At 35.2% G+C, this 15,340-nt stretch overlaps 1 protein-coding gene across 2 annotated transcripts in view; it reads right to left on the reverse strand.

The window, feature by feature from the left end:
- Positions 1-15,340, reverse strand: part of LOC129749022 (tribbles homolog 2) — a 146,452-nt gene that overhangs the window by 27,910 nt on the left and 103,202 nt on the right. For both annotated transcript variants that reach the window (XM_055743850.1, XM_055743851.1), the window contains exon 5: positions 9,937-10,128. In XM_055743850.1, the coding sequence (XP_055599825.1) occupies positions 9,937-10,128 (192 nt within the window). The remainder of the gene's footprint in view (positions 1-9,936; positions 10,129-15,340) is intronic.

Genomic DNA, 15,340 nt, shown 5'->3' on the forward strand with positions numbered 1-15,340 from the left:
CATGTCCGGTTGCTCAGGAGGGTTCTTTAATTCGCATTTCTATTTCGAAGTTCCAATCAGCAGAAAATCTACGTAAATAAATACAGAAAATAATAAAACCAATCCACCAGCATAAAACATATCTGATAGAATTCCACCGACCCTGACTGCAACCACATTCGTTGTATGTGGGTCACTCATTTTTGACTCGATTGGAAGACATGGGGATAAATTTGTGCCGTGAGAAAATATAATTCATACGAGGCGAGGTGGACTTGTGGTTTCGAATGTGGGCTAAACAATTAATTTCGTATTGAACTAACCAACTTTTTGACATTTTATTCTTCTGCTGGGTACAAATGTAGAACAACCAGCATCCTTCAAATGAATGATTTCTTCTTATAAATTTACAACTAAATCGAGGGAAATGCACTTTCGCCAAGTCGTTTTAAACGTCAATTCTGAAGCTAAATAAGTTAAGGACTTTTTCGCAAACTTAAATAGCACTCAATTTTAAATAACCGAAACTTCGAATGCAAAACGAAGATCTCCGGTGCGATGCAGCAGAAAAGAAAAATCTAAAAACTCACAAAATGCGACAGACGGCAGGTGAAAACTTTTCCACAAACGGAGAAACACAAACCAAAAACAAAAAAAAAGTTCTCCTTCTTTTTACGAGAAACAAGTCCCGACACACGCAACGCCACAAGAACAACAGCAGCAGCAGCTTTAACTCCTTTTTGGCATCTGTGTGTAATGTGTATTATCCTTTCGTTTGGTTCTGGATCTTTTTTTCTTCCAAAACCGACAACCGAGCCAAGATCTGGTTCTGCTTTCCTTTGCTGAGGTAATCCACAAGCAAGACAACGCCGATTTGGTGAATACGATTCGTTCGAATCCCAATGCTACAACACAGAAAACCACGCACAGGAAATGCAACATGTGCAGCATGACATCATTCTGTTGCTGTTGTTGTTTGGTGCCGCAGCCCATGTGCTGTTCCTCAAGGAACGGTTGCATTTCTTTGGCCGCGGTCTTCAGAGTTCAGATAGACCCAATAGAAGAGAAGAAACCATCTCCAGACCTTCGATTGGAACCTCGGGGAAAACATAGGGTGAAAATTGATCTTATTCCGAAATCGCTATTTCCTGGCTGGCTGAATGGAAACGTTCAATTAAGTTTGCGCACAGGAAAAGAAGTTGAACTACAAGCGAGCAAAAGGACAACTGATGATTGGGTTCTTTTGAGGAAATCTGCCTACTGATGACGGTGTTCGTTCTTTGTTGGCGAAAGCTTTCTGCCGAAAGTAACGGATACTTTGCATCTGCTGGTTCTGGTTGCTTTTGTTGCTCTTTTCTACAAAAAAAAAATGCACCATAAGAAGCTTGAAAGAACAAGATTGGAAATCTCTACCAATGATAAAAGCCTTATTAACTGAAAATTTATTAAATGTAACGATTTACTAAACTTAGAAAGATTTCCTGGATTTTCAAAAAGTCAGTTTATGTCTAGTGGATTGCACCTGAAAAGTAACAGGCGCAATATTGTAACTAGGAACAAAATATCATCTTAAAAATATTCAGTTCTAATATGACTAATGAATTAAGGATCAAATAGGGCTTTTGCTACACACACATACAAGAGGTCTGTTGGGCACACATCAAAGGTTTTTATATGCGGAAAATGCTAGTTTCAGTGAAAATGTTACTTTAAACTAAAATGAATGCACATTTTCTCTAAAACAGTACTAACAAGTAACAAGTACATTCCAAATTATTGGCTAACAAGTGGGAACAATTATGAAAATATTTTATTGAGTTGCAGTGCGGAAACAAGCAGAACAAAAATTTAAAAAATGACCATTATGTTTGAAAGGCACATTTAACGGTTCTCCCAGATCATTTTTTGAAGTAATAGGGTCTATCTTTTAGAATTTTGAATCTGGATGATAAGGCTAAGTGTTTTCGTTGCGGAATTTATAAAGAAACTTAGTAATTATTCTTCTACTTCCTCAGGAAACGGTCATATCGTGTACAGAATCTTCATTATTTCAAAGAGCCTTACTCGAAATCAGAAAACAAATTTACAAACAAATAAATAAATGTACTGGCTTCTCAAAAATATGCTGTATTTTGAAAAACTTTCGATAGTTTTCATAAAATAATTCAAAAACTAAATTTCTTCCTTTGAGTCGTATTCATTTTGCATGAAGCTGTCACTTTTGTTTGCCCAACGGCTTACTAATACTAATGTACTGTGCAAATGCCCTATTGGCATTATTTTTTGGTAAACACTTGTGGTAGTAGAGGAGCTGAAAAAATAGTAGAACATTTTTGAAAAACAATTAATATATTTTTTTAACAAATTAGTAGGTACACATAAAAGTTTATCTTCCGGACTCCGAAGGGATACATTTCTCAAATCAACAGAATGTTTTTTATTTAACTTCCTAAAACATACCCAAATGAAAAATCTTGCCCCATATTTGCGAACTCGTGCTGATTTCAATTTTGAAATTTTATAAATGATCTATGTAGCATACATGCAGCCGAAAGATGTTATGTACCGACTCTATGAGTGTGATAACCATAACATTCAAAAGTGCAAGGTAAACTTTAGATGGGAGTTTCGCATTCAAAACTTGTATAAAATGATTGCTCAAATAGGCGCAGTTATCGTCTTTTGCAGATGTCCAGTCATATCAGGATTCTGGGAAATGACAGGGTTGATCTCGAATCAAAAAGAGCTTTGGAACTGCCACAGGAAGAACAAGAACGTTCGTTGGTTTAAAAAAAATGCGCATAAATCTTACATAAATGGCAGATGGAATGACACAGAAATTTAAATAATAAACTGCGTGATGTGAAAAACATTGTTTTTAAAAAAAAAAAAACAGTGTTTTCAGGAAAAGAGGAGAAAACGTTTTTCTAGCCCACCTGTGCATCAGACATACACAGGTCACGCATGCGTACCTCTTGGATAGAGTCGATAGCCCACGTTGTCCAAAATTTAACCCTCATCCGTCCCTAAAATTTTTACGCGTTACAGTCCCTGGAGTGTCGATTTGACACACCTGACTAAAACCAATATCTCTCTTGTTTCCAAACCGATATTTACAAAGTTTCTATTTTTGAAAACCTCGTAATGTAACTCAAATATGTTTTTCAGACAAGATTCAGTTACAACACTTCAGTTTTCCGTTATTCAAAGTCTCAAAAAAAATCTAAAAAAAACATGCTACGGAAAAGACTGTAGATAAGCTATGAAATGTTAAAAAAAACATTTCACTTAGTTTCCAAAAAAGCTGAAATTAGAAGCTATACGTTGCACACAAGGATATATTTTTTGAAATTTTTTAGGATCATGATCACAAAAAATGTAAAAAGAGTGTTTAACACCACTTTTCCACCGTACTTTTCAATCAATGAATCGTCAAAATTGATAATTGGAAAGTTTTGACACATTTGACGTTATTAAGCACATTTTTGGATTTTAAAAATATGAAACACAGAGTATTTGACGAATTTTCAAAGGTAGCTGTGTTTCGAACCTTTTGTCAATTTGCCTTACTCAGATTTTCTAAGACTTAAATTTAACTTTGCACTGGATTTTGAGTATATTGACACGATTTTTTTTCTTCACAGTAGCAGAGTCGTGCCAAATCATGATAAAACAACCAGCAAATATTAACTTTATTCTGCTAAGAACCTTGCCACGAGCAGAGATGTTAAAGGATCCAACCGCGGGAGCTGGCTAAACATTTTTTTGTCGTCCATGAAAACTTATATTGTTGCATTGGATCGGAACTAGCCAAAATTCATTGTTTGAGGTTTACAGGACTGATTGGTAGGCAAAATTCTAGCCTCTCAGAGACCAATTGCTGGACATTTCAGCGATCTACACTTAATTTTTCGCTTATTCATAATTTAGAATGCTGGAATGACTAGGGATACCATACGTACTCTTTTTCGATCAAGAAAGAGGCGTACTTTTCTTTTTGTAAAATTTTAACAAATTTTTTTTGTTGAAAGACATTTGATCAGATAGACCTAAATGAACGGGTAGTTAAAAGGTCTCAAATTAATTATAATAATAATAATAATAATTTGATCAGAAAATCCAACATATTTCTTCCATTTCATAAAGTTTTTTTTTACATTTTATGCAAAAACTACGAAAGAAATACAGCTTACAACAAATTACTTTAACAATTTGTTTTATAAACATGCATTTTTAGTTCTTATAAACAGCGAGTGCGATAAGCACCTTTTGGTATGCAAGCATTAATCAATACGCACAAAATTTAGGTTTAGTACAAGAAAGTTTTAAAAGAAAATTTGTAATTTTCATGTAGGCCACATAACCTCCAAGACATTAACAGTATTTGATTAAATTGAAATATCTCGGTGCCACCTCAGATAGCACGAAATGTGTACAGCAGAACCCTGCTTATCCGAGCTTCCGCGCAATCTGAGCCACTATTTTTATACAAAATCCATGTAAAAATGTGTTTTATCATCGCGTTATTAAGTTATTAAATTTACGTTTTGGCTTTTTAAATTTAAACTTGCTAGAAACGTCGATTAGATAGTTCCTCCCCCGACTATCTCGGATAAGCGGGATTCTACTGTACATTCTTTTACATACCATCCGGGCGCAAAGCCCCCTAGGACTCCCATGATGATCTTTCACCATAGTTTCCGATCATGTGCTTCGATTTTGTCTTCTTCCCTTGCATCTTAACTATCTCGAAAATGCGTTAGTTGTAAATTAGGCGGGATAATACTTTTAACAGGCAACACAACGCTGTCAAAATTTTGCATGTTCGATCACTACACGCAAAATAATCCGCACGTCGTGGCTACGTGAAAACCAACATAATTTTTATCCAAATGATTTTCACGTAGATCTTACGAGTTAACCATGTGAACGCACCTCAATAAGAATTCGCGCTATGAGCGTGAGTTTAAGGTATGTTCGACGCGGAGTTATGATAAAAATGGCATGAAATAGTTTTGGTTTCAAAATGAAATTTTGGTCGATTCGCTCGTTGATTTTTTTCTTTTTTTTTTGTAAGAAATAACAATGATATTAAATTGAAATGAATTTATTTTCACAATTAATGACACGATAAACAACCACCATCACTGCAATTATCATGAAATTTCTGGATGGAGTACACAAAACTGTTTCGTTTTGGGTTGTTTATATCTTGCCTGAAAAATATCAAGAAACAAGATACTGAATCAGATTTTAAAACATATGAATCGAACTCACCCAAATGCAAACATTTTCTTGAAGCCATTAATCGGTGGCCTACCGAATATGACATCCTTCTCGATGTACTGGAGCTTCTCAATCCGAAGAACCACTTTGCGGCTTGAGGCAGAAATAATTTTCCTCTTACGCGAAACTTTTAGGGCCAGAAACCACGGCCATGGTTCCAAGTAATCGAATCCACAAAATTACCAAAAAAACACAAATCGTTCAACACGATTTTTTAAAGTAGTAAATAAAAAAGGCTGACTGAATGGCAGCTTCTATTCTTATAAGAATTTCATATTACACGCTTGAAGAAAAATATTGCAAGCTATCCACTTAGACTTCACATGAAATTCATGAGTCAGTTATGTGGAAGTAAAGTATTCACTACCAAGGCGTCCTTGATACACTGTAATTATTACAAGAATCACGTAAAATCGATATGATGCAACAAAATCTAAATTTACGTGAAAAATCTTGTAGAAATAATTTGTAAATTATTTTGCATGTAAGAACTTAGCTATCGCCAAAAGAAAGTCCTATTTTTGAAAGAACTAAGCTTTATTTATTTCTTGGTTTGGGTTTTCGATTCAAGAAATAATTTTGATTCGGCTCCCCTCTTACTAACACCACACAAAAGTGAAATAAATACTGGGCACAAAAAACAGTATGAGTTAAATGCCTTAATAAAATCTACTCGTAAATAAAAAAAAATTGATTTTCTGTAATAATCGATTGACTGTTTTGTATCAAATTAGCTAAAAACGAACATTTTATTAGGGTGCAGTCAATGATCCGAAAATGCATGCACTTTATGTTTAGCATTAGACTGAGTCAATTTTAGGTCATTTTTGAATTTCTCAACCCCTTGGGTCTTAAGTTGAATAAGGGTAGGCCTTTTGGAATTCAAATTTAATTAATTCAACTGACATCCCTGTTGGGTGTCTAGCGAGATATTGCATGACATCAGTTGAATTGATTGATTTTCAATTCCGAATTCATTCCCTATTCAACTGTTAATAACTTTTTTTCCTAATAAGGTACGAAGTTACGGCCTTGGACAAAGTTGTTCAGCGGAAAATTTGCTTTAAATAATTTATAAATTGGTGCAAAACCTATTACCAGGATCGGTTCCCAAAAGAAACAAAAATGATGTTGATTTTTCAGGACGATATATTCGATTTCCCATACAAATATAAAAGTTCAATTTTACTCATTATTTAAAAATTCTGCGAAAAATCATGGACGAGTATTGAACCAAAACGCAGCTTTTAAGACACCAGGGTTTGAGAAATTCAAAAAAAAATTCAAACCGACTCAGTCTAGTGGAATACATATGTCATTTTGGAATTTCATTTGCAAAAATTTAATGGTAAATCACAGAATTTTGACAGAAAATTACAAAATTCAATAATTTTTTTGTCGATAACACAGGATTTAAAATTTCCAAGGTGATGGAAAATTTTAGAGAAACATGAGGATCAAAAAAAGGAAGTACATACGCCGTAAATATAATTAATTTCTCGAAAAAATACTCAACAGCTCACAGACAGAACTTGAACCCGCAATTTCTGCTTCAGTACAACGGCACGTTAGCCAATTACACCACGGTGAACATGATGGAATCGACCGACACGAGCTTACATGTCGAGCAGCAACCGATTGATGGAGCGGAGATTGCGGGTTCAAGTCGTGTCGGTGTGTTTTCGACAAAATAAATTCTCGAATTTTGTGGTTTTTTCTCAAAATTCTGTGATTTTCAGTTAAATTTTGGCAAATGAAATTCCGTCACCTTGAAAATTTGATAATTTCCAGATACGGAATGTACCAAGACAGAATCATATTTGATTTGATTTGATTTTATTTGACACAGAATTTATTTTCGACAACTTTGGTCTCAAGTCTCAGAGCTCAGGTCTCTGAACGCAGGTTTCAATTTTCAAGTGTAAGGATTCATGTCTCAAGTTCCAGGTAATAGGTGTCAGTTTTCAGTGTACATGTCTAATTGTCTCAAGTTTCAAAGATTCAGAATTAGGTACCTTTGTGTATTATATTTGTGTGGCAAGTTATCATGTTTGGCTGAAAATTCATGAAATGGATCAAATTTCAAATTCGTGAAACTTCTATGCGAATCGCAATTAGTACGATAACGAAAAAAAAACTGCAGCAAATTCAATGATGCTGATGATTGATGGTCGATTTGATTAGCGATATGCGTATGTTTCTCAAAAGATTATTTAATTCTGAATCATAGCAATGACCTTCAACTGTAGATATACAAACGAATCCCTTTTTCTACTATATAGGTATGCAAATTTAAATTCACTAAGAGTTCTGAAAAAAAAATATACCGCGCTTTAAATAGCGAATGTAAATCGTTAGGGCAACTGTATCCATGGACCATTCTTTGGTCAAATTTATACAAGAATTAGACCAACGAAATTTGATCCAAAGTAAGTGGAAAAACTGGCAACTCCACTCGTGTTTTAATAACTGTCAAACTGTTTAGAACTGCGACAAATTGGGTTCAAATCTAATCTGTTTTGAACCAATTCTTATACCAGTTCTAAAAAAATTAGTTAAAACTCGTATAACTGACTACAGATGGGGTTGCTTTGGTCGGAATTTGGGTCTAAACAGTCAATTTGGACCAGAGATTTAGACCAGGGAAAAGTTATTAAAGTAAAACAAATTTTGAAAACTGTTTACAAAAAAAAAATCTGTTGTATAATCAACAAATCTAGTAATCAAAATTCACTTAGAACAAACTCGTTAAAGCTTATTTAGTGAAATCAAATTTATGTTTTAATAGGAACTTCTAATTCCCACAATTGAGCCAAAAAAGGTCTAACTGTGGCTCTGATGAAAAACTATATAAAACTATATGGACTATTTTTTCTATTCTTTATGCATCTTTTGTATACGCGAAAAAAGGCTTAACATTGTTACATAAAAAGTGAAATATCGCTAGATTTCAACAACGTCATAATTATACAAATAGAAAGTTCAAATTGTAGACGACTAGTAAATGTTGAATCTTGAAATTCAGAAATTTTGTTCATTCTGTTTGCTTTAAATTTGTATAGCATTTCTCATGACACCGTTTTTCTTCAAAATTCACTTAACAAAAGCATGATAAATCAAGAAGCGCTACCATCCAGGTGATTTTCTAAAGGTGCGAGATCAAAGCAGTATGTCTAATCCTATAGTTTTCCTAATCGAAACGAGTAGCCTCTAAGAATAAGCATGATTTTTATCGGCCAGCAGCTACCTGTTTTATAGAATTTCAGCTGCCTCTGCTAATCGAACGGTTGTTATCGTATTTCGTTTTGTTTTGTTTTGCTGATCAAGACTGAGTCCCTAAAAGATCGTGAGTCATCGTCCTGGTGAGTGTTGGATGGACTGGAATTTCGGAAAGCATTTCCGGACTTTTCATGTTCTGAAGTGCATCGCATTCTTTCTGAATTTTTAGAATGAAAAAAGGCAACCTAACGTGTGCGAACTTGAAGGCGTAAGCTTTCGGAATGAATTCTTCTAATTGCTTAAATTGATTCATGGAACGTTAGAATGAATCACTTCGTTCCTCTGGAGCGCCTTGCTTCAATCAGCGCTTTTGTTGCTTTCAAGTTTCCACATGTTTCAGTTGACGGCATAAATTTGATATTGCGCCGTAGCAATGTCTTACTCATACTTTTGTTGCGTTTTAAAATAAAGCTACACCTTTCATATTGATATTTGTTTTAATCAAGAGCTGAGAAAGCTAACTTATATAGCCCAGGAGTGCGTCACCCCGCATAAACAAAACAAAAAAGTCAAAGCTCCAAAGTAAAAGGCAAAAATAACTTCCCCCAATAGGTCATCGTTACGGTACTTTCCACCCGCTGTCCATCGACGTTTGCAAGTCGCAATCACGATTGGCTCAAATCTCAGCACAGTTTCAGCCAGTTCCTGTGAAGTCATGTTCGAACCTGGCTAACCAAAGTCTACCTTTGAAACGATGACCACATCTTTTTGCCGAGGAGCTCCAACCAAAGCGCGATGCCATCAATTTAAAACACATTATTTCCCCGGCGGCAGCAGCAACCAGCGTGTGCCATAAACAAGGAATTACTATGCCACGGCTGAATTTCACCAGTAGGTGAGACTCAGACTATTGACTTGATGATGGGGGTGAAGTGAGCTAAGCCAGCTTCTTGTACGAACGTGATCTGTCACGTCTGTGAACGTACCCAAAATGGATTGGCTAAAGGTAAAGGATCTAGAGTTGATGAGTTTATTGATCTTCCGAGGAAAAAAAACACGGGAAGACCTTTCTCTGGGTATTTTTTTGCAACAACAAAAACAAATGGTCTGATATCGGAACAGTAGGAAGCCTTTTTTTGTTTCTTTACCCAAACGATGTTTAGACAAGAACTCTATCCGTAGAAGACCCAAAATACCCAAATAGGAAGCAGCAATTATCGCATTGTACTTGCGCCGGATGTCGCCAGTTTGGAAGGTGATCAGGCGCACAAAGGAAACCGATCGATAAAGGATCAATTGTAGGGTTCGGTAGAATTTAACCAAAGCATAAGTTTACGACCCACTGTCGATGGGAAAATTATTTGCCCGGGAGAAAGTTTGAGACAGCGGTAGTTGCGTATTTTCTCATAAAGACAAATAAGCCCAAAGAAAATCTAAAGGTCTAATACATACCGTCCGACTAGCATGGTGTACAGAATCACTCCCAGGGACCACATATCGGCGGCCTTGCCCGAGTAGGTGGTGTTGGCTTTCAGGATTTCCGGGGACACGTAGGCCGGACAGCCCCGTTTGTCCTGCAGCAGGTCCTCGGCCGGATCATCGAGCACAACGGCGTCCTCGAGCGATTCGAGCTTCAGATGTGTTCTGGGGAAAGAAAATATAAAAAAAATGATTGGTTGGAGTTCTGTTTTGATGTTATTGGGCGCCCCATCTTACAAAGACCTAATGTTTTAGGAAAATGTGCCAAGTATAACTAAAAAATTGTGTGTGAAAATATGACTGAATCAAAGCAATCGAAAGATTCCTTTTAATTGTTATTTAAAAAAAGCGAAACATTCGATTGCTTTGATTCAGTAGAATTATTCAACCAAGTAGGCTCACAACACAATTAGAGTGAAAATGTGGAGCGATGACCAAAAAAAGGTCATCACTTTGAGCGAAATTTCCGTTACTTGAACTTAGCCTGATTTTGCCTGATTTTTGAAAAAAAAATGTTGGCAACCCTGCTTCTGAGTGTAATCCTCCTTCAACCTGTATACACATCTCAGGTGGCGATGGAAATCCCGTGCTAAGTGTTAGTAAAAGTTTTTTTTTGTAAACATTGAAACCATGACAATTCGTGACGTCAGTTGCATTTCCAAACAAACAACCAACAGCGAAAACTATAGAGAAAAAATCATTGCCAACTGCTGTTTACGATTCTCGCCTAGGATACATAAACATCCTGGCAAGTGACGTAGGCTTTGTTTACCTTTTTACTTCTTGAACAACGAGTTCTGTATTAGTGTGCGTGTTTCTTCATCACCTTCTTTCCACCACATTGATCCTCCTTCGCTGATCGTGCTCCACTCGTTATCCGAGTTCACACGAGCTGTAAGCAAGGTTGCCGAAATCACAGAAAAATCTATAGTTTCACAGAATTTTGAGCAAATTTTTGCCACAGATTCTGTGTCATAGAACACAGAATTTTGAAAATATTCACAGATTTCACAGATTTTTCACATATATTAATTTTAAATGCTAAAATAAATTTTAGTTTTCTTACTATGAATTGTATAAGGGTGATCAGATAGCCATTTAGTTTTATACTCCCACCACATAACGCAAAAAATATCAACACTACATATTTTTTCTCCGTTGTCAGTGTTGCCACATTCAAATATTTACTCTTATTGAAAAAAAAAGTTTCACCGACAAAAAATCTGCACCGAAATGTGCACCATCAAAAAAATATCATCAGTGGAAAATAATAGGAAAATATGTTTTATTTTTACTTTGTTCAACTGTTGAGACCATTTCTGTTCTCTCAATTTTTCAATAATAAAAATTAATTAACTAACTAAACAGTGTTTAAACATCCGGAAACTTATTATTTCTCATAATTGACGACTTTCACATGAATCTGAATTCTGTCTTTTTCGTAATGAAATTTTCAATCGATATAGTTTCTTTTCCCTATTTTGAAACGCTTTTGGTGGTCTATTTTTTCAAATGGTGAAATCTGTAGGTATCTACTAATCTTAACCAAGTCCTTAAAATCTGTCTTCTATGGGGACAGAATCTGTACCAAAAAATAATAATAAAATCAGTACTTTAAAAAAATAAAAATAAAACTATACCCTACTAAAAAAACTCACTTTACAAAGTTTCAATAAAAAGCGATCCGTAGTTTCTGAGATATTGCAGTTTGAATGTCCGATTTTCGTAGAATTACTGTATCTACGACCACACAATCTTCAGAAAGCTGAAATTTTGTGATATTATAGGATGTTAGTTGATCTATCTAACGCAGAAAATTTTATCATAAAATATCATCAGATTAAAAAGTTATCACTGTTCGAAGTCGAAGTGACAGTGTGCGTGCTTCCAATTTCTATACAATCATGATCGGTACTGTAAATATATCACATTTTCTAGAAAACCAAATTTGAAAAAAAAAAATCCTCAATTTTTTTAACAGTCTTTCATACATTTTTGTTCGTAAATTCCACTCTAGTTTTTAACTACTGGAGTTTTTTTTTGTTCTTCATCAGAAAAAAAACATCATTTAAAGAATTTATAAATTGCCACCATAACGATAAAATTCGTTCCATAGTAAAAAGAAACATCATATTCCTTTTTGAAAATAAAATGTTAATTTTTTCCATACAGACCTCAAAGTTAAGTTTTACTCACGAAGAGTTTAAAACCAAAACGAAATTTTTTAGACCTCAGGCCCTTAGAAATAAAAAAAAAGACCCAAAATTGCCTCCGTCTGATGCCAGCATTGTAGTACCATGTGATAAACTTTACAAGTTTTTTGCCAGGAGTTAATAAATCTTTATAAAAATCTGTTTTTAAATTGACAAATTGCTCATACAATCTATTGGTTGAAATTTGTTAAGTACCTATTGATGAAACTTTTTACTTGATTTGCCTTAAATTCATTTGAAAGTAACTATTTTCCTCTACTTTTTTGCCTCATGGTCGCTTCTAGCCCTGCTTAGGGGAGCAAACGAAAAAAACATTGCATTCTCTTTCACTGAACAAGCCGATCTGAGGAGTTTTGCCATCCAGAATCTTTCAGGACATTGGAATGGTCTTCCACGTGCGGTTATTTTTTAAAATGCGCCCATTGCCGGTTAGACGATGGGTTTTTTTCCAGCACTCGTTGTAATTATCCAACGTGGCAAACCTTGTTGGATAAATTCACGATATGTGCTTTAAAAACCCACTCTTTGCAACTTGTTGCATAAATAACTATAAACTTTGATTTTATGTTCATATTGTGAAATTGTTATACTTTTTTTTTATCTTAAAAATTGACAAAAATGGTGCACATAACACAGACGGAATAAATTTGATTTTTGATAATTTTAACAACCATGACACTGAAGTTGGTAAGTCGACGGAACTCTCAATGAAGTTTAAAGAGATCAAATTGTCAATATTTTAGTATTTTTCCAAAAACTTCCATCACAATTGCCTCTTCAAAATTTTCCACATTTTTCACATTGTGAAAAAAAGTTCTGCCAATCGTAATATTTGAACTTTACGTGGAATCAATAAAATTGTCGGAAATTAGCCTTTAAAATCTTCATGAAAGTAGAAGAAAGTAATAAATTTTTCAAATAAGTAGAAACGTCGTGTAAATTTTTTTTCTGTTAAAACTTGAATTAATATTAATTTTATGATCATTTTTCCAAAAAAACAGTAAATAATTATAAAAACACATTGCTTTTGTTTCAAGTAACATTTTATTTACTTGGTTTAATATTTCAACTAAGACTTTCTCACAGACCTTAGCATCTCAAGCTTTAGTGATTGATCGAGGAATTTTATTCAAAATTTTAAAATTGAAAAACAATTTTAAATTGAGTGAGTTTAATCTCACAACCAGAAAATTCTAAAAGCTTATGGTGTTTTATCAATTGCTAGCAGCAGTAGTTAGCGGACAGTCATTGGAAAACCCTTCCGGTACATTTGTGTATGATGTTAGCTCTTGGGCTCGAACTAATGAACATCGGCTCATAGGCAATTGACATGCCAACTGATCTATATTCCAAGCAAACAAACAAAAAAAAATCAATCAAAAAGGACGTATCTCAAATACTATGTAAATAAAATACTATGTAAACAAAATAAAATAAGTATCTTAAATAGTTGACACATATTCTCATGAAATTGTGTTGAGAAACTTCAATAGGATCCTCCGGGGTTGATGAACACTTCGCGGATTACTTTCCAAAACGCCAATTTCCCGAGGAGGGATACTCCGACTTATGCGATCTGGTTTTCCCTTTCTCTAAGCTGACGCAAAAGTTGGTTTTCTACGCTCCACCACGGCATGGTTTCTATCGTTTGGTGGTTGCTGGCTGGCGAAAATTCAGAGCAAGAGGTTAACGAACGGTACTGAGACTCACCGCCCCATCACCTTTCTTTTGAGGATTGTATGTATCTACGACGACGGTAGCCGAGGCGCGAAAGCTACGACCGCGAGAAATGGGACAGTTTGATGGGAGGAAAACGCTAGCACGCCGCCACGTTCATTCAAGTAGATCTCAAGTTTGTTGTTCGCTTCCATCACGTTTTTGGAAGCCTTTCTTTTCTGTTCGTTGCAAGCGATTCGGTAAGTCATCGGTAACTAAGTTGGCCAGTAGAAAGAGTAGTGGTTGTGTTTTCTATCGCGGGGAAACCTTTGTCCGCTTCTCGGGGAGACCGACCCTGAAAAATCGGTGAATCAAATCAAAGTGGAAAATGTGAAAGAGATCTTTTCGCGCGCTCGAGCTCGTGTAACGGTAATTGAAAGTGCATTGCACCCGCGCGCTCTTTCTTCGTTGATGATACTGTTGTGGCATTGCTACTAAAGCTGTATGCAATTGAGATGGCCGAAATTAGACTCTGATTGTTCCTTTGTTATATATTGATGGGTTTTTTTCTAGAAATTTTTTTGGAATTTTTAGTACACGACGAGTACGGCTTTCCTAAACATGAAAGACACAACAAACATGCAACACTTTTCACAAAGAACACACAACAAAACGAAAATCTTGCTTAAACATTTGTTTTTATTTCTCATCAAAATCCATGTGTTGCTTAAACATAGGCGGTATTTATTCGCTCTAGCATCCTCCTGGATCCGTGGTTAAACTAATAATAATCTTTAGTTTACAAAAGATAAGCAATATGGAAATACATGACTACTTAGATACTACATTCCCTCTCTTTTTCTTATTCAATTTTCAATTATTTCAGTGTACTTCACCTGACCTATCATTTTGATGAGTCGAGACTTGGTATTTTGTGTGGTTCCACTGCAAAGTTGTAGCCGGTTCTTTTTATGGGATTGGATGCATCCCGAAGCTACGAAAATCGCAATTTGCTGGAGTATGTAAAACTCAGCTAGAAAATCCCAATAATGCTGCATTGAACCGCACAAAGTAAAGGGTAATACGGTCAAAATTTGGTCAATAACAACTTGACGTATTTCTTTCAATTTTGCATTTAAAAAACCTGAACACCCCTTATTTTGAAGGTGTGTGCGTGTGTAGAATGTTGCTCCTATTTTGATTTTGGAATTCACTCTTCAGTTGTCAAAATGCCGTCCAAGGAAGAAGTGCAGCGTATCAAAATTTTGCTCGCGCATCGCGAAAATCCAAGCTACTCGCACGCAAAGCTGGCAAAATCGCCGCAATGCCGCAAATAAGGCTATGATCATTTAGTATCCGGGCAGTTACAAACGTGTGTATTTTAAAAACTATTCATTTGATCGAAAAACTTTGTATGGAGGAAATGAAGGTGTTAATATGGCATTTAATGTAAAAATATAATAAAAAATACTTATCAATGATTTCAAGAAATACTCTAACTTTTTCAT

Source organism: Uranotaenia lowii, chromosome 2 (assembly GCF_029784155.1).
Source record: "Uranotaenia lowii strain MFRU-FL chromosome 2, ASM2978415v1, whole genome shotgun sequence".
Lineage (NCBI taxonomy): Eukaryota > Metazoa > Arthropoda > Insecta > Diptera > Culicidae > Uranotaenia > Uranotaenia lowii.